The 18548-nt window shown below is 36.9% G+C and overlaps 1 protein-coding gene across 3 annotated transcripts in view; it reads left to right on the top strand.

Annotated features, from left to right (window-relative positions):
• raver2 (ribonucleoprotein, PTB-binding 2) overlaps positions 1-18548 on the top strand; it is a 74459-nt gene that overhangs the window by 4389 nt on the left and 51522 nt on the right. For all 3 annotated transcript variants that reach the window (XM_051896306.1, XM_051896305.1, XM_051896304.1), the window contains exon 2: positions 7912-7978. In XM_051896306.1, coding sequence (XP_051752266.1) covers positions 7912-7978 — 67 coding nt within the window. The remainder of the gene's footprint in view (positions 1-7911; positions 7979-18548) is intronic.

Here is an 18548-nt window from a genome sequence, read left to right as displayed (position 1 = left end):
CTGCTTTGTAACTTTGTAATGCGAAACATTGGTAAACCATAGTAAATCGCACACCTTTATTTGAAGCTGGTTGTCTCGATTCAAACTAACCCACACACAACATAACATCATGCGTAGATCTTGAGAAAATCCTCACGGAGTGACATGACATGCTGCTTGGATTAAGCTATAGGACTTCTGGGATCTGATCATGTTGTGATCATGACTCAGTGTTTTCCAAAGTCATTTGAAAGTTTAACTAATGGAAACTGTGAAGAAGAGGGAAAAAAACCAAAAAAAAACAGAAAAAGTGATGCAATATTTGGGCTTTGCAAGTTTGGGCTTGTTCACAGTCATGTCAACTGCACCTCGGCCAAATTTTGTGTTCATATCAAAGCAATCAAACGGTATGGCATTTGGAACCATGGGATCCTTTTTATTAAAAGTCTGAAAACCTCTCCAAAGTACAAATGAACTGAGTGTTTTACTGAGTGTTTAACATAAGAACTTCCAAACACGACCATAATCTATTTTCTTCAAAATGTTAAAGGTTTTCTATCAAATGAGGCCATGTACTTGATGGTATACCGTGGTGTTTTGTAGAGTTATCAGCCATTACTTTTAAAGGGTTAGTTCACCCAAAAATGAAAATAATTTCATTTATTACTCACCTTCATGTCGTTATACACCTGTAAGACCTTTGTTCATCTTCGAAACGCAAATTATAGATATTTTTGATGAAATCCGATGGCTCAGTGAGGCCACAACTGAGAGCAAAGCCACCAAACCTCTCAAGTAGGGCTGCAACTAACGATTATTTTGATAATCGATTAGTTGGCCAATTATTTGTTCAAAAATCCTTTTTTTTTTTTTTTTTTTTTTTGGGGACAAAAAACACATTATTGCACATCCTGCCCAGTGTACTTCAAACAAATGTGCCAGTTGAATACTATGAAAACATACAGTGCTTAATTTATTAGACTACCTGTCATAATAAAGAGAGAACACAAATATTATATGAATCTATCAACTTGTTTAAAACTAAAAATGTTATTGCCTATTACTAGGCAAATAACAAACTGAAACAACTAAATAGTCATTATTCACACATAATATCCAAAAAAATACTTAACAGTCTGTTGTTATTGACTGTATTGCTTTACTTTTGTTTCTGCCTTTCTTGTAAAACAGTAAAATCTAAAATTCATGAATAACAACAATAATTATTTTGTAGCTTTAGAAATACTGCTGTGACTAAAGAACACATACTGGTGGATTAACCATTACAGAGGTGATTTTGGTAATCACCAATACTGATAATTTAGGACAGCTGTGGCACAAACCTTACATTGGGTGGCAGAGGTCTAATAAATTTAAGCACTTTATATTGTGAATATAGTGTAAATCTCTACATTACAAATTAAGATAGTAATAAAGACAATAAAGAAAAAAACACAAACTCAGTGTTAACAAACAGGCAAGATAAATGTTAAATGAACACACACATTCACTCTGGACACAATCACCTCTTACGGTCATGACTTTATCCTGTAAATAGGCTATAAGAAATGTCTTACATTTAAATGCAGGCAGGAGTACATGTTGTTATCCCTTTACAGTTACTACTCTCATAAAATACTTGAATGACATGTTGATTTTTAAATCTAAATTTAACTTTAAACAACAGATATTTCAGCAAAATTTATATTTTTGTGCTGAATATTAATAGTCTCCCTCTCTAGCGCGTTCCGTCTGTCTGACGCGGGTGCGTGCGCCGGCGCTCATTCAGTAAAGTCTGACGTTTAACGCAGACGTGAATTTGTAACATTTACAGATAAGGATATAGCTGTAGAATGAACGTTTTGCGCTGAGGAAACGCATGCATCTGTAAAAGCGCCTGACAGGGCAAGCCATTACGCTAATGCATTAGCTTGAAACTTAAAATAAAGAATTCTCATGTTTTGATCAGCTTTGATCACGTACCTTTCCCGCAGCTGCTCAATCTGTTTCCTTTACTATTTTTAGATGCATTTTTGTCCATAGAAATGCGTTATTCAGTGCTGTAATTTGACGCGACTGTCAGATGTTTTCAGTTCACAGTGGGCAGACCCGACTAATCGATAATGAGAATCATTGTCGATGATTTTCATTATCGATTGTTATCGATTATATCGAATAGTTGTTGCAGCCCTACTCTCAAGATCCATAAAGGTACTAATAACATATTTAAAACAGTTCATGTGACTACAGTGGTTCTACCTTATAATATAAGATATAAGAATATAATATCTCTTGATGGCCGATTTCAAAAACACTGCTGAGCTTTACAAATCTTTTGTTTCGAATTAGTGATTCGGATCTCCTATCAAACGGCTAAACTGCTGAAATCACGTGACTTTGGCGCTCCGAACCACTGATTCGATTCGTAAAGCTCCGTAGCAGTGTTTTGAAATCGGCCATCACTAGATATTGTTGAAAAGTCATTATTTTGTTTGTTTTTTTGGCGCACAAAAAGTATTCTTGTCGCTTTATTATATTAAGGTAGAACTACTGAACTCACATAAACTGTTTTAAATATGTTTTTAGTACCTTTATGGACCTTGAGGGGTTCAGTGGCTTTGCTCTCAATAGAGGCCTCAGTCAGCCATCAGATTTCATCAAAAATATCTTAATTTGTGTTCCGAAGATGAAGGAAGGTCTTAGGGGTGTAGAATGACATGAGGGTGAGTAATAAATGACAGATTTTTCATTTTTGGTTGAACTAACCTTTTAAGTATGCCATTTGAAATCACATGAAATCATTAAAAATGCCTTCAGTGTGTAGGGAGTTAACAGTGACCGTCAACAGATAGCATATCACTGATATAAAGCTTGAATGATCAAGATCGGCTGATCGTGATGACAAAAATCTGTAGTTGGTATCGGTTGCAAAAATCCTGTTCAGAGCATCCCTACTGTTTACCTAGTGTTGCTCACTAGAATAAATTGTTTTCCTTCCCCTTCCCTCTGAAGATTAATTTCTGTCTGGTTTCAATTTCTCTCAGTTCTGTCCTGACCTGTCATCACCTTGGCTGTTGACTCGGGTCACCACAAAGCAAAGCAAGCTCTGCATCTGAAAAGAGTTTTCTACTATCTGGCGTCCCTGTGTGCGCAAACCCTTAACTTTCATCATGTGTCTGTTGTGGTAGGAGACAGCAGCCAACTCAGACCCATCTAAAATACAGAAAATGCAATGAAAGTGAAACAATGAAAATCTCAGATAATTATATCCGTTTGAACATTATGAACAGTTTCTTAAATAACATTAAATTAAAAACAGTAAATTAAATTAATTTACATATTAATTAAGGTCATAGTTAAAATAACTAAGAAATTGACAGCACCATAGTATGTTGTAGAAATGTTAAATATTGCATGAAATTTGTGACTAAATATAATTACTAGGACTAAATGCACATGTAAACTAGATGTTTTCGTAATCCCTTAGGTATTGCACAAAATCCTGTTATTTTTCCATCCATGTTTGACAATGACATTGATAGGAACCGGGCTAGTATAAAAGCTTCTCCTACCTACCAGCAGTAACTAAGGGGGTGGAGCTTAGTGAAAGATTATCTCATTGAGTGACAATGACAAATTCACAATTTGTCCTGAACATTGCAGATTAAAAATGAGAAACTAGCATATTGAAAAGTGTGAGTTGTGATATATATAGTAGTTAGCAGCTTTCATCAATGTCACATTCAGAAAACATTACCCATGTCATTCGCGGCCATGTCTTCTCGTTCTCAGCAGTACAAAATTATTAAGAAGTGAGCATATTTAGACTCTCACTGTGATAAATTGCTCTCTCTTTTAGTTTTAACTTCCCTCTTTTAGTTTTAAATCCTCTTGTTAATGCAGACTGTCTGTAAAGCATTTGATTAAGTCACATGCAGCATGACCTGTGCTTCATTGGTGAACATACGCAGAGACGTTAATCAAGGGCGGTAACCTCCATCCTTTCTGTTAGCTTTCAACCGTCCCAGATGTTTAGTTGAATCATAGCAGGCCAATGCTGGTCCTGACATTGTGATCCATATCTAATTGTATCTGGATGCTCACTCAGGCTTTCTGGCCATTTATGGGCCATTACAATACATGTGCAATGCGCTGTGTTAGGAGAAAGCCATCACTGAGGCAGACTTCATTGTGTGGAAAGTGTCTTGTTGACTCTGACTATAGGGAAAGGAAGGAAGTGCACTGCTTATTGAAATGGCAATGAAAGTGAATTAGACAAAATGTACTTCCATTTACCAAATGAATGTACAGAATTTGAAGCTGATAAAAAATGTAGTTTATGTACTGTATATAGCAGATTAGACTGCATGTCTGTGCTGTCTACTCAGTTTCATTTGGTTTTCAGATATATTGAAGGAGATGAATGTATTAACAGATAAGAGTATTCAAGTAAATTCAAGTACTCATATCAGTCTAATTCCTTTATCATTTACTCACAATCATGTTACTTTCTTTCTTCTGTGGAACACAAAAAGTGAAGTTTTTAAGAATTTTCAAGCTGTTATTATCTATATAGTGAAATGTAGTGACCTGGATCTGTCAGCCTCCTGAAAGATCAAAAAATAAACAAAACCATAAAAGTATCATTAAAGGGTTAGTTCACCCCAAAATGTACATTCTTTCATCATTTACTCACCCTCATGTCATTCCAAACCCATAAGACATTAGTTCATCTTCAGATGACAACAAATTTAATGAAACCTGAGAGAGTTCTGTCCCTCCATTTAGAGTTCATATAAACAAAATTTACGGGTGTAAAACGACATGAGGGTTAGTAATAAATGACATAATTTTAATTTTTTGTTGTACTAACCCTTTAACCCAGTCTTCTGAAGAGACACGATTGCTTTACATGATAAACAGATTTCTTTATTTTTTTCAATGTTTTTTTTCCCACATTGATTAATGCGCATATAACACATCAAATATGGTAAATGGAAGCTCAGAGTGCTTGCTTGACTAGCAAGAACTAATGAAGTTTGTTCTCATATCTGATGCTAGCACATTTGAGCTTCCGCAAGAACCAGTGAGGTTTGTTCCTACATCAAGCCAGTATGGTTGAGCGTCCGTTTACTATAAAAAAAAAAAATTAAAAAAAAAAGTCACAGTTCACACAATACCAAGGTAACTTTAACCTCTTAAGTCCAAAGTACACTTCAGTTTCGATGCAAATATAGTGTATGCGTACAGTCAAATGCATAGCTTTTGAAAGCATACTCCATTTGATAGCATGTGAGAGCACAGTTGTTGACACTGAGCACTAAAAAGTTGCATGCTTGTCTAGTGTCTGTGCTGTTAATCTTCAGAAGTAATGACAGCTAAATATATTTTAAACTTTTTAAACTTGAGTTGTGTTTGTCTCTTAAAGTCTCCCTGCAGTCAATCATTTTATCTCTTAAATCTCATCTTTGATAATCAAATGACATTTAAATGTTTTTTCCTGTGAAAACATTTTTTTCATGCCATAAAACAGCTTGAATGTAACTACACACTTATACGCAGAACCATTATGCAAATTAGTCCCACACCAGCTCAGACTACCTGATCCACTCGGTCAGCTGTAGTGAACGCTACACAATGGCAAGTGGAAATATTAGTTTAATTCACCTGTATTTGTTTTAACCAGAAACTGATTCAGAAGAAGAAGAAGAGCGAATTATACGTAGTTTCGATGTGTCAATGGTAATGTGTTTAATGTATCACTCTCTACAACATCAGACACATAATGGTAATTGAAATGATTTGCCTTAGGTTTGATTATGTTATCAATCAGCCAATAATGTGTTACACAAATCATGTTCCTGTTCACCATCTCAGAATCAGACAGCTGCCTTCTAAAAATCAGTATCCTTAGAAATGTCTTGAACAATGAAATGAAAAAAAATGAAAATTCTGGACCAAAAGCAATAATTCAGGATGCATTTGGCCAAAAACCGAAATCGAAAATAAGTAATAAATTAATAATCAATTCATTTTATTTTTAAGGTTATTTTATGCTATAACTAGTAGTAAAGAGGAGATGACGTGATCGGTTCGCTTTTGTAAAATAAAGAAAACGAACAGGATGCGCTTTCTGCCGTTTCGGTCTCTGAACTGGAGCACGTCACAAAAATGAACCGAAAGCTTGAAATACTTTTAAACAAACCAATTCAAATCGAAAAGAAATACTCTGTGCTTATGTAATCCGTATGAAAGGTGGATGCTATTTTCTTCTGACACATTCACAATCATTACTTTTGCTGGTGCTTTGCGGCAAGATTTATGCATGTGCTTGAGCGTGGAATAGGCTATATTACGCCTTTATATATTAAACGCTCATTATGGTTTAGTATTCTCCTCCGTATATATATAAGTAATTAAATCAATATAAATGTGCGATTAGTCGACTAATGGCTTAAATGAACGACTACTAGTTGACTAGTTGAAAAATTTTTAGTCAGGAGCAGCCCTAATTTTCACCACAGGGGGTCTTTAAACACCTTACACAAGCACTTGTCAATGCAGTTTTCTAATGTTGTTGCGGTCTCCAGTAGTTTGTTGTTGTTGTTGTAGTTCCAACTTTTTAGTTCAGTTTTTCAAGAAATGGACAGTTCTTTCTTAACACTATTATATACTCACAAGTTGCAAGACAGGATCATGAAACTGGTCTAATGATACACTTCTTAGAAAAGTTAAGGGCTATAAAGCTACATTAAGATCAACATGAAATTCACAATTTTATTTCCTCAGTAAAATCATTGTGAATGTTCGATAGACTGCCAGCATTACTTGAAAGTACATCTCGCAGTGAACAGTAACATTAACAGCCCCACACTGTTTCAGTATGCCATGTCCTTTGCTGAATCCAGAAGTCCTTTTGTCATAATTCAAGTGTGTCCTTCTAGATGTTCCTTGTGACCAGCTAGAGAAAACACAGCCAGTGTGGGCACCTCTGGTTTATCTCTCTTTACACATGTTCGAGATGTGACAGCAGGGCCTGCTGTGTGCATAAAAGGGAAGAGGAAGAGATTTATGAGACAGCATTCATGTGTGTTTATCTGATGGATAACAACGGACACTGTTTCTTTCTGTGGCTTCAGTTGGGAACCTTATTTTCATGACCACACCTTAATTGTATCGATTTTCATAATGATAAAAGAACATTTGTTTGTATGGTGCCCTATATATCCGGATGATCACTCACTGGATTATTGTTACTGAAGCTCTGAGTTTTTAATGATATTTCTCTGATGATATTTTTCTTATGCGTTTCACCAGAAAAAATGTTTATGACCTTTATTTGATTTTAGAAAATGAAGAAACCCTTCTGAAAGAGACATTTTATGTCTCAGATTCTCTCTAAATGATGGCTGGAGGCCAACTGCGACATTACTCACATAATGTGCCAACATTCTTTCCTCCTGAATCCTCACACAAATGAAATCATCAGCCCTATACGATATAAATGCATGCAAGAGAAATGATATCTGCCCTATAAAGTTAACACCTTGTTAAACCAGTTATGCATTCTCTTCAAATCCTTAGTATGAGTCTATACTATACTATAGTATAGTATAATATACTATACTATACTAATATACTATAGGGCTTTTCACACTGCGCTTAACCCCGGGTTATTGTCATTCTAAACACCGGGTTCTTTTAACCCCGGGTAAAGGAAGGTTTAACACTTGTAATTTAGAAGCGGGGTTATGAAACCCTGCTCAGCCAAATAAATTTAAGGAACTAACTGTTGTATAATATAATTTAATTTGTATCACGAAAAACAGAGTTTTATTCTCACACTCTTTATTTATACATAATCTACATACAGTACAGTATAGAATTAATTTGCTCACTTTTTCTCTCTTTTTTTTTTTTTATTCCCCCCAGGAGGTCCATGAAATTCTGCGAGAGTATGAGCTCAAATACTGTTTTGTGGACCGAAACAAAGGAACAGGTAATTGGCCTCCTTCAGTCATCCTACTGCTCTCATGTTTCTAATGGTTCTCTTCCATCTCAGCCATCAGAATCCAGACCTCTCCAAAAAAAAAAAAAAACCTACTTAACGCACCTGAGATGTTAATTTCCTGTGGTGGTGAATGAGCACTTACAGAGAATTGTTCTATCTTGATGAAAGGTCTCAGCTCTCTAACTGCAAAAATGTTGCCTGTTCCTTTGAAGTAAAGTGAAGCTTTGAGGTTATTTGAGTTTGTACATTCTGTCACAGTGCTGATTTGTCCATTTCTATTTCTGTTCCATATTAAATATTGAATCAAATGAGCAGGTGCATTTTAGATTTCATATATAATTTTAACTTCATAATAATACTACAACAAACAAAATGTATTATTTCAACTTCAGTCCATCACTTACAATAATGATCTAATACATCATAAAGAGCTGCTATTTCAACTGGATTTCAGACAATTGAAAGCTCAGGGTGACTTCCAAAACAAACAAAGCTTGTCATTTTCATCCATGCAGAAAAATAATTTCAAGTCTAACATATGGTAATACATTCTTAAAGATAAATGAGGGCATATAAACAAAAATGTGTTGAAGTTAAGCAAAAGTGTATTCATTATTCATTAGTTCATTATTTCAGTTTAAGAAATTAGAAGAAACAGCTTAAAAAGAGGAAAGGCTTATTCACTTGGAACTGATAGTTCATAAGTTTGATGATTGGATTTAGACTCAGTCATAATAGGAAATGTATGAAAATAATATTACAATATTAGCTAACAATGTAAAGGTTTGCTGTTGTTTGACTGAATCTTTACTGCTGCTACAAGTAAATTGTGGTAGCATTTGTCCAAATGTTTTAAATTATGAATCCATTTTAATTGGGTTTAGCACATTCACTAGTCCATGAATGATCATTTGCCATTATCTTTATCGACCAGTATTCACACTCCTCCAGACCTGAAAATGTAGGCAAATTGCACACACGCATACATTTTCAGACTGCCTAAATTTGGCACAATCTTTACCATGTCAGTTCAGGAAACAAGGGTGTAGTATATGTTTAGTCCAGGGCTGCGTTTCTCAAAAGCATTGTGAGCTAAGTTGATCGTAGAGACCATTCATGGCAATGGTTCTACGATATACTTAGGCCTACGATGCTTTTGGGAAACGCAGCCCTGTTCATGGGGTGTGAACAATGTACCTTTACTTTGGGTGTGGATTGAATCAAAAAGCAAGCATTTCATTTTAAAAATTTTCAATTACTAGAATTATGACAATTGCTCTTCTAAATGCAACAGTTTTCTCTGAATGCTGTTGTGATGGAAAAACAAGCCTTTTATCAAAATTCAGTGCAGTATTATAGACGCAAACCTGGCCAAATTTTCAAACATTCTCACAGCGTCTTGCAAAGTGCCACAAGCAACTTGCTTTGAAATGTTGTTGAAAAATCAGCCCTAATTTCTTGTTAATTTTTTTTTTTCCAAAATGTTGAAGGATGAGTTAAAACACTCTAGCATCACTTGGCTTATCTTCATGTCAGTATGAAAAAGCATGAATGATCAAAGCTCTAATGCTTCAGTGTAATGGGGTTCATAAGAGGTGAAATCTATTCTGAGTTGCACAAAGTGAATGTAGCCAAGAAAGATGTTTCTGGATCAACGTTCTTTGTTGGTCTTGTAAAAATATTTCTATGACGGTCATCCCTTCCTTTGAAATTCGAGAGAAATTATTGGTTGATAAGAACATTGTCTTATAACATTAAACATTGTCCTTAACCTTACAATCTGATTGGTCGATAGGAATGTTAATATTTTATTTCATATCATATTTACAAAAATAGAAGTAATTTGGAAAAAAAAAAAAATCTGTAAAGTAAAACACTACAATAAGGTTCCATCAGTTAACATTGTTAATGCATTTACTAACATTAACTAAAAATGAGCAATACATTTGTTACAGTATTTATTAATATTTGTTAATGTTAGTTAATAAAAATAAAATTATTGATAGTTTCTGTTAGCTCAGGTCCACTAAATAATTTTAACGGATACAACTTTTAATAATGTATTAGTAAATGTTGAAATTGACATTAACTAATATTAATAAATGATTTTAAAGAATTTTTAATTGTTAATTCATGTTAACTAATATAGTTAACTAATTGTAAAGTGTTACCAATAAATCAATATGGATAAAATAATTTGAATTTGATAAGTTACTGTTCTCAGCGTTGTCAAAATAAAAGTCTCTGCACTATTGGTATAAAAAAAAAAAAAACATTTCCAACACTTATCGGCAAAACAAGAAAAACCTGTTGACCTGTTGCGGTTTTTAGGGAAAAAAATTATATCAGCTGATATATATATCAGATGTAGCCAAGCCACGCGTGCCCACTGTCGGAATGAATCTTAGCTAGCTGCAAGATTACTGTGATTACAGCTGCATATTTCACACATGGGTATTTTGCACAGTCCAGTGCTAAACCTAAGGCTGATTATCAACCTGCACCTTCATGTAATACCGGGATTCTGGTCTGTTAAATGTCGTCAGTGCCTAAAACCCCTGGCAGCATGGCAAACATTCCCACATGCTCTAATTAGCAGTATCTAGGGATAAAGGTGAAACACCGTGATGATCTCATCCTCCAGCCGCTCAGGGCTTGTCACCTCCTGCCAGCACCCCAGCAGAGGCTCTGATGTCAAGGATCAGAGTCCAGCATGCCTGCGGGAGGTGGAACGCTACTTTTGCTCTTCAGTACTTGCCTGAAACCAGTTGAACAATTTAAAAAATGAGCGATTCACATGGCATATGACCCGCTCTTTCAATTTGAGTTGAGTTTATGTTGAAGAGCTATGGAGAGTTAAAAAAGAAATGAGGAAATACCAAGAGAGGAAATGAGGAAAGGGAAGGAAATATTGATAGAGACTGGGGGAGAGAAAGCAATCAGAGGTAGAAGAAAGAATGACAGCTTATGTGATGTGAAAGATGGGGAAAAAAGAAATCCTACAGAAAAGAATTTTTGTCTCATCTGGCGTACAGCCCAGAATTGAAATATGCTCTGATATTCCCAATGCTGGAGGCTTACAGTAAGGGAATTACACACCTCCCCCTTCTTGCTCATGTTATAGTTGCATCGTACTGCATTATGAATGTTCCTAGGCTAAATGATCTGAACATATGCTTTTAAGGCCTGCCAGGGAAGAGCAGCCTTCCAAAACAAAAATAGTGACAATAGTGGCAAGCTCTCATTTCAAACGCTGGTTCTTAGAAGCACAAGTCCGTATTGTTACTGAGATGTCACGTCAGACATGGCTAAATCTTTGTAAGGTCTTTCTCAGTCTACCGTTAATAAGTAATAAAGTGAAGCAACTGTAATGTGTGTCTTGGAAAGAATAAGGAGCAGTGTTATTTTATTATCATTAAAGGGTTAGTTCACCCAAAAATGTAGATTCTGTTATTATTTACTCACCCTCATGTCATTCCAATCCTGTAAGACTTTCGTTCATCTTTGGAACACAAATTAAGGAAAAAAAATGAGAATAAAAAATAAGAAACTACATGGCAACTACCTGAAATAAAATAAGTTTTTAAAAAAAATATATATATTTCAATAAACGTTTATTTTATTTCAATTTGTTTTTTTTTGTTTGTTTTTTTATGGTTTTGTTTTAGTTAACTATAATAACTCTGAAATGGATGTCCTCTATGTTCAGACTCCATGTTATTAACCTGCCAAAACATAAGGGGCTTTCGCACCGAATAGTTCTAGGAACTTAGTTCTAGGAGCTAGCCACTAGGATAGTTCCCCAAGAGCTAATTTCTCCCCCGGGCCATGTCCCTGGTTGCATTCGCACTGGGAATAGGAACTGCGAAGCGGACGACAGCGGCGTCTTTAAGCGCGGCATTTACAAACGCTAAAAACCGGTGAATGGAGGATGCCGCGATCGGAGCTGTTTGTTGTGTGTCGTGGGATTTGTGATAACAGAATGGAATGTAAACACATAATCTACGCGACTGAAAGAGCAAAAAGTAGGGCTAAGAGATGAAATCTCCTATGACAACTTTAAGTATCAAGGCGGAGAAAAGAACACAATCCTGCAGACAACAGGTAAATGCCATTATCACTGTTTTCCATGTTTGTGAGGTAAATATGTTTACACAGCTTTTTAAAAATGTCGGGTGCCGGTGTTTGACATGCGTTTGACCAATCAACATACACTTACGTCACTGATAGTTCCAATAGAGCTGGTTTAGACCCTACTCTGAAGTAGGAGCTAATTTAGTTCCCCCAAAAGGAGTTCCTAGAACTAAAACTAAAACGTTCCTAGTTCCTGCGGTGCGAACACGGCAAAATCCGGGTACTTCAGCCAATAGTTCTTGGAACTATGAAAAGGTTCCTCTGGTGCGAAAGCCCCTATAAAGACATATAACATCACCCTGACAAGCTCAGTTTAATAAAATCAGCTCAGATTTGCTTTCACACTCAGTGCTTTTATTCCTGAAGCCTCTTTAGAGAGGTTAAAAGTCACTTGTGTGCACATGAATCTCCCTCATGCCTTTAAATGCCAAACAAGGCTGGTGGACAGCTTTCTCCTTTAGCAGCTGCAGGCCCTCCAGCTTTATAAATGTTTGGATTGTCTGGACAGGTAGGCAGCTCTTTTTCAGAGTGGTATTTTCAGTCTGTGGAATGCTGATGATATAAATTAGTAACTTTTTCCCTTGGAGATAGATGATGGTACACGTCTTACAAAGATCTGCAGGTGTGTTGTGTTTAAGGGGTTTTCAAGGGCTGTAAATAGCATGAAGCAAAGATGACAACACTTAGGTTGCGTAGTTCCAGAGTTGCATACGTCAGCCGAGTAACTGCCATGCAAGAGAATTGATGTTAAGTGATAGCTCTCTCCCGGTATATTAGACATCTTTGGGCGGCTCAAACAAACAGAGCAATGTTTTGATAGCGTCACAGAGCCAGTGTTTACACTGTTTGGTTAAATCAACATACGAATCACTCAGAGATAAATTATAGGACGTATATACTACAGCTGCATGATTCTGGATAAATTTTTTGTTTCAAACGGAGATCATGATTCTCCTATGATTCTGAATCTCTTGAATAAATTATTCAATGACAAATACATTTTTTAACAATCACTTGTTGCCACCTGGTGTCATAACAATGTAATCGATACAATCGTTATTCGAATAGCCAAGTTACTTTGAAAAGGTGATTTTGGTCTATTTTGTTCGTTTCTGTAGACATCAGTGTTTATATCCGCTCTATAAAGTTTATATCCACTCTCTAAATCCAGTCTTTATCCCTGTACTACTGTGATAATATGAATATTTGTAACATATAAATAATGATACTGTGTGGTTGAAAAGACTGCTTGTGCAGCTGTTTCATACCTATACATGATTACAGCGTCAGGGAGGGGACACTTAGGTTCTCTTAGTTTTGTCGTGGCCACGGCATATTAACTCGTAGGAACGTGATAATATGTTGTGGCCACAAGATAATTTTGTCAAGGTAACAACATCCTTATGTTGTGGCCATGCAATGTGAGAGATCCCATGAGGGAATAAGACATGGCATAAGAGGATTCAACTTCTTGGTGCCTCTGAGGAACCTGATGATCAGGTCGTGCTTCCCTAAAGACTTACCATCCACTGCGTCGTGATGTGATGCTATGGAGGCCACATACACTTTCAGGGTTGACGGGGACAGCCAACCCTCCAACCTATCCTGCAGGAAGGAAAGCACTAACCCGACTGCACATTTCTGTGGGTCATCCTTTTGGGAAGCATACCAGTTAGCAAACAGACTCCACTTCAAAGCATAGGCCTGCCTCTAGCCTAAGTGATAGTGTCTATCACCTCTGGTGATAGCCCACTCAAATCTTCTGTGTCCCGTCTAGGGGCCAGAAGTGGAGGTTCCAGAAGTCTGGGTGCGGATGCCAGATTGTGCCCCATCCCTGAGAAAGGAGGTCCCTCCTCAGTGGGATTCACCAGGGAAGGGCTGTTGCAAGGAGCTTGAGCTCCGAGAACCAAGTCCGGGTGTGCCAGTTCAGCACAACAGGACCTGTTCTTCATCCTCCCTGACTGTGCACAACATCTGTGCAATCTGGCTCACTGGGGGAACCGCATATTTGCGCTGGCTCCGGGGCCAGCTGTGTGCCAGTGCGTCCGTGCTGATGGGGGCCACCTTGCGAGATGGTGGCATAGAGAAAGCACTTTGTCGACTTCTCGGCAAGGTTCAGGTTCCTGGACCACTAATGTTGAAATTGCATGGCCAAGAGCCCGCGCTGTGGCTTTGGTCACCCTGAGAGTGAAAGTTGTCGAAGTGTAGTTCCTGCATCAATCCCGGCTCAGAACTACTCTTGTGCAGATCTATGAATGTTTTGGCCTGTTAGACCTGCAGGATGGCCATGGTATGCAGGGTGGAGGCGGCCTGTCAAGCGGCACTGTAAGCCTTTGCCGTCAGAGACAAAGTGAACTTACAGGCCCTGGACAGGGGCCTAGGCCAGGTGGCAGCATTTTGCAGGCATAAATACACCACAATCAAACGTTCCACCTGGAGAACCTATGAGGAATCTGTTCACTCGGAGCAGAATCAGTATTTTAACGTTTCTGTTCATTCATTCCTTCTATAACATTACAGTTTTGAAAACGGTTTGATTTAGAAAAAATACCGGTTAATATTTTTTTACTATACTTTATACTAGAGCTTGAATAGAACTTTATACTAAATCGCTTTATACTAGAGCTTTTGACTAAACCTCAAACTGTCTGTAAACCTCATACAGTACCTCCACCCGCCACCATTTATAATGAAGTGCCGCACAAATTTTGGAGACCGTCTTTGCCTGTTTGCAGTGCAAAGGTAAATAAAGAACTGGTTCTTTGAATAAGTACAGAGTTTTCATTATTCAAAAAAAACGATGTTTGTAAAGGCTAATGTTTTATGTATTTGAGGAGCCGAGAAGAGTGTCAGTCTGGTATTTGTCCTATAATCATAGCCAATACAGCCTACTTCATCTTTTAAAACATGAGATTTTGGCCAAATGTTTTAAATGCCGGGAAAAACTGAGCACCCACATAGCTACAATAAACTTTGTAACTTGTAAGTTGATGAAAACGTAATGCTGAACTTACTACCTCATATGCAACCGTTAAAGGGATAGTTCACCCAAAAATGAAAATTTGATGTTTATCTGCTTACCCCCAGGGCATCCAAGATGTAAGTGACTTTGTTTCTTCAGTAGAACACAAATGATGATTTTTAACCATTGCGGTCTGTCAGTCGTATAATGCTTGTCAATGGTAACTCCATCTATAAGAGTCAAAAAAACATGCACAGACAAATCCAAATTAAACCCTGCGGCTTGTAACGACACATTGATGTCCTAAGACACGAAATGATCGGCTTGTGCAAGAAAACGAACAGTATTTATATCATTTTTTTACCTCTAATACACCACTATGTCCAACTGCCTTGAGCGCATGCACGGCATCCGGTGCGTGAGGTGTGTACGCGCTCTGGCGTAGTTTAAAGGATTAGTCCACTTTCAAATAAAATTTTCCTGATAATTTACTCACCCCCATGTCATCCAAGATGTTCATGTCTTTCTTTCTTCGGTAAAAAAGAAATTAAGGTTTTTGATGAAAACATTCCAGGATTATTCTCCTTAACGAAGGTCAAAATTACAGTTTCAGTGCAGCTTCAAAGGGCTTTAAACGATACCAGACGAGGAATAAGGGTCTTATCTAGCGAAACGATCAGTCAATTTCTAAAAAAATACAACTGTATATGCTTTATAAACACAAATGATTGCCTTGCACGTGCTTCCGCTTTCCGTATTCTTCAAAAAGCTTACGCTGTATGTCCTATGACCAATCGTTTCGCTAGATAAGACCCTTATTCCTTGTCTGGTATCGTTTAAAGCCCTTTGAAGCCTCACTGAAACTGTAATTTTGACCTTTAACCGTTTGGAGAGACCATTGAAGTCCACTATAAGGTGAATAATCCTGGAATGTTTTCATCAAAAACCTTAATTTCTTTTCGACCGAAGAAAGAAAGGCATGAACATCTTGGATGACATGGGGGTGAGTAAATTATCAGGAAAGTTTTATTTGAAAGTGGACTAATCCTTTAAACTACGCCAGAGCGCGTACACACCTCACGCACCGGATGCCGTGCGTGCGCTCAAGGCAGCTCAAGGCGTGCGCTCTAGTGGTGTATTAGAGGTAAAAAATGATATAAATACTGTTCGTTTTCTCGCACAAACCAATCGTTTTGTGTCTTAGGACATCAATGTGTCGTCACGAGCCACAGGGTTTAATTTGGATTTGTCTGTGCATGTTTTTTTGACTCTTATAGATGGTGTTCCCGTTGACATGCATTATACGACTGACAGACTGCAACGGTTAGAGTTAAAAATCATCATTTGTGTTCTACTGAAGAAACAAAGTCACCTACATCTTGGATGCCCTGGGGGTAAGCAGATAAACATGAAATTTTCATTTTTGGGTGAACTATCCCTTTAATGACTGACAAAACACAAATCTCCGACATTTGCTGGTGAAAAACCTTGTAACTCCATTTGAACTTGATTTTGGGAAAATGTTAATAATATGACACACGCAAGTGTCTGACCATACATAAAGCCACAGTACTAACTTTGACATGTTTAACTATTTTAAAAATATATTTTTTCCTGTATAGTAGCAGTTCTATATTAACCTGAAAATGTCACTCCACACACACCACACTGGATTACCTGCCATTTATTTTCATAATACTTTAACAGTTGGTGACATATCCTCAGAAAAACTCCTGAGATCCAAAAGCAGAGACCAATCATCCAACCATGTAAAACAAACCAACACACCTGCGTGACCATAGCAACCTGGGATTATCAGAATTCGATAATATTAATGAATTAATATTTTATTTTGAATTAGATGGCAAAAAGTGTGTAATTCAGAAATGATCATATTAACCTATATTATACCACTATATTATATTGCGTGTGATGTTGCCTATAGACAATTCAAATGAAGTTTATTATCAATAAATGTTAAGATTAAAGATTATGTAAGAACATAAAATAATATAGGCCTACAAGAAAAAAAAATATCCATCCCATCCCACAGCCTTTTAAATTCATTCACTGATTGTCTTTTTTATTTAATGTTTTTATATTATTAGTAGTATATTAAGTAAAATGTTTTTAAAGACATTAAGAATAAAATGACATCTACTAACCTTTAAGTAGTTTTTTTTTTCTTTCTGAAATGCAAAATATATATAAAGACGTTTTTAAAAGTTTTTTTTTTCTGTGTTAGAAATAAGCAGAAAATATTTTTTGAAGAATTTTATTCTTAAGAACGTTGTGTGGATCTGGCCCCTGGTGCTCCTCTGAACATTTTAGCAGCAAGATAAAGCGGTTTTACTCGAATACAAGAGACAGAAGGTCAGGAAGACAGAAAAGGACTGAAGATTTCAAAGGAAATACATTCATTATTTTTATTCATGTCTCTTATGGACAAAATGTTTTAGTTTTTTTTTTATCAGTAATAATCCTGCATAGGTTTATTGTTTAGTTTTTGTATTTCTACACTGAGAGCTGCTGTCTTTATTGCACTCAGGAGTGATGTAGAAGTACAGACTCACTGCAGTTGGAGAAAAGTGCAGAGAAAAAAGTAATACAAGAAAACCTACACACTAGTACATTTAATTGAATTGTCAGTGTCTGGGAAGACAATTAGGGATTACACCTTCCTCTGTCTCTCCCTCCCTCCCATTTATATGACTGCATAGCTTTTCCAGTAAAATAATGCATGTGAAGTCTACTTTGTGTTCTTATTTTTGCTTCTAATGGAGGTGGTAAGTGTGGCTTCTGAAGACGTTTTTCCCTGTAATTACAAAACAACAGACAGTGTGTGTGGAGGTGCACACTCTCGTAGAGGGATTTGCTCCGGGCTGTTGCTTCATCTCTTTAGGTAATGAGGAATATTTATCTTCCATCTCCTATGCAAAGTTTACTCAAGATTCGCATCAGTGAGCACAACAAATTTGCTCCGTGGTTTGAAAGCAGTTGTTAATGGCTGCGCATTACGAAACAAAGCCTGTTAATTTAACACTTAGAACCCACCGCCAGCCGCACTGGATTTTCCCATCCACTATAGTTATAGAACTAAAAAAAAGCTCACTTGTTTCAATAGGGGCATCCATTCCGTGATGGAATTCTGAAGGAATGTGTGGTGTTCCGGACAGGCAGCAAAATGACAATGGATGCGGTGGGCATGGGAAAAAGTTAAACAATGGGACTTTTGTTTAAACTGCACTGTCCTATAATGAAGACACATGCGGATCAAAAGAGCTTACGCTGATTCGGCTCAAACCACACCGGCTCAATAGGCCTAGTTAACATTGATGCCAAACTACATGAATAATTGCTATATTTTGGAATTTGCATGTAACTTATCATTTCAAACAATGTTATGTAAACAGTTGGCTTTCTCCAGGTATTATCGACCTCCTCTGCACAAAATAAAACACA

The sequence above is a fragment of the Ctenopharyngodon idella genome, chromosome 6 (assembly GCF_019924925.1).
Source record: "Ctenopharyngodon idella isolate HZGC_01 chromosome 6, HZGC01, whole genome shotgun sequence".
NCBI classification, from domain to species: Eukaryota; Metazoa; Chordata; class Actinopteri; order Cypriniformes; family Xenocyprididae; genus Ctenopharyngodon; species Ctenopharyngodon idella.
The sequence above is the reverse complement of the archived record's forward strand: the minus strand, read 5'-3'. Positions and strand labels throughout refer to the sequence as shown.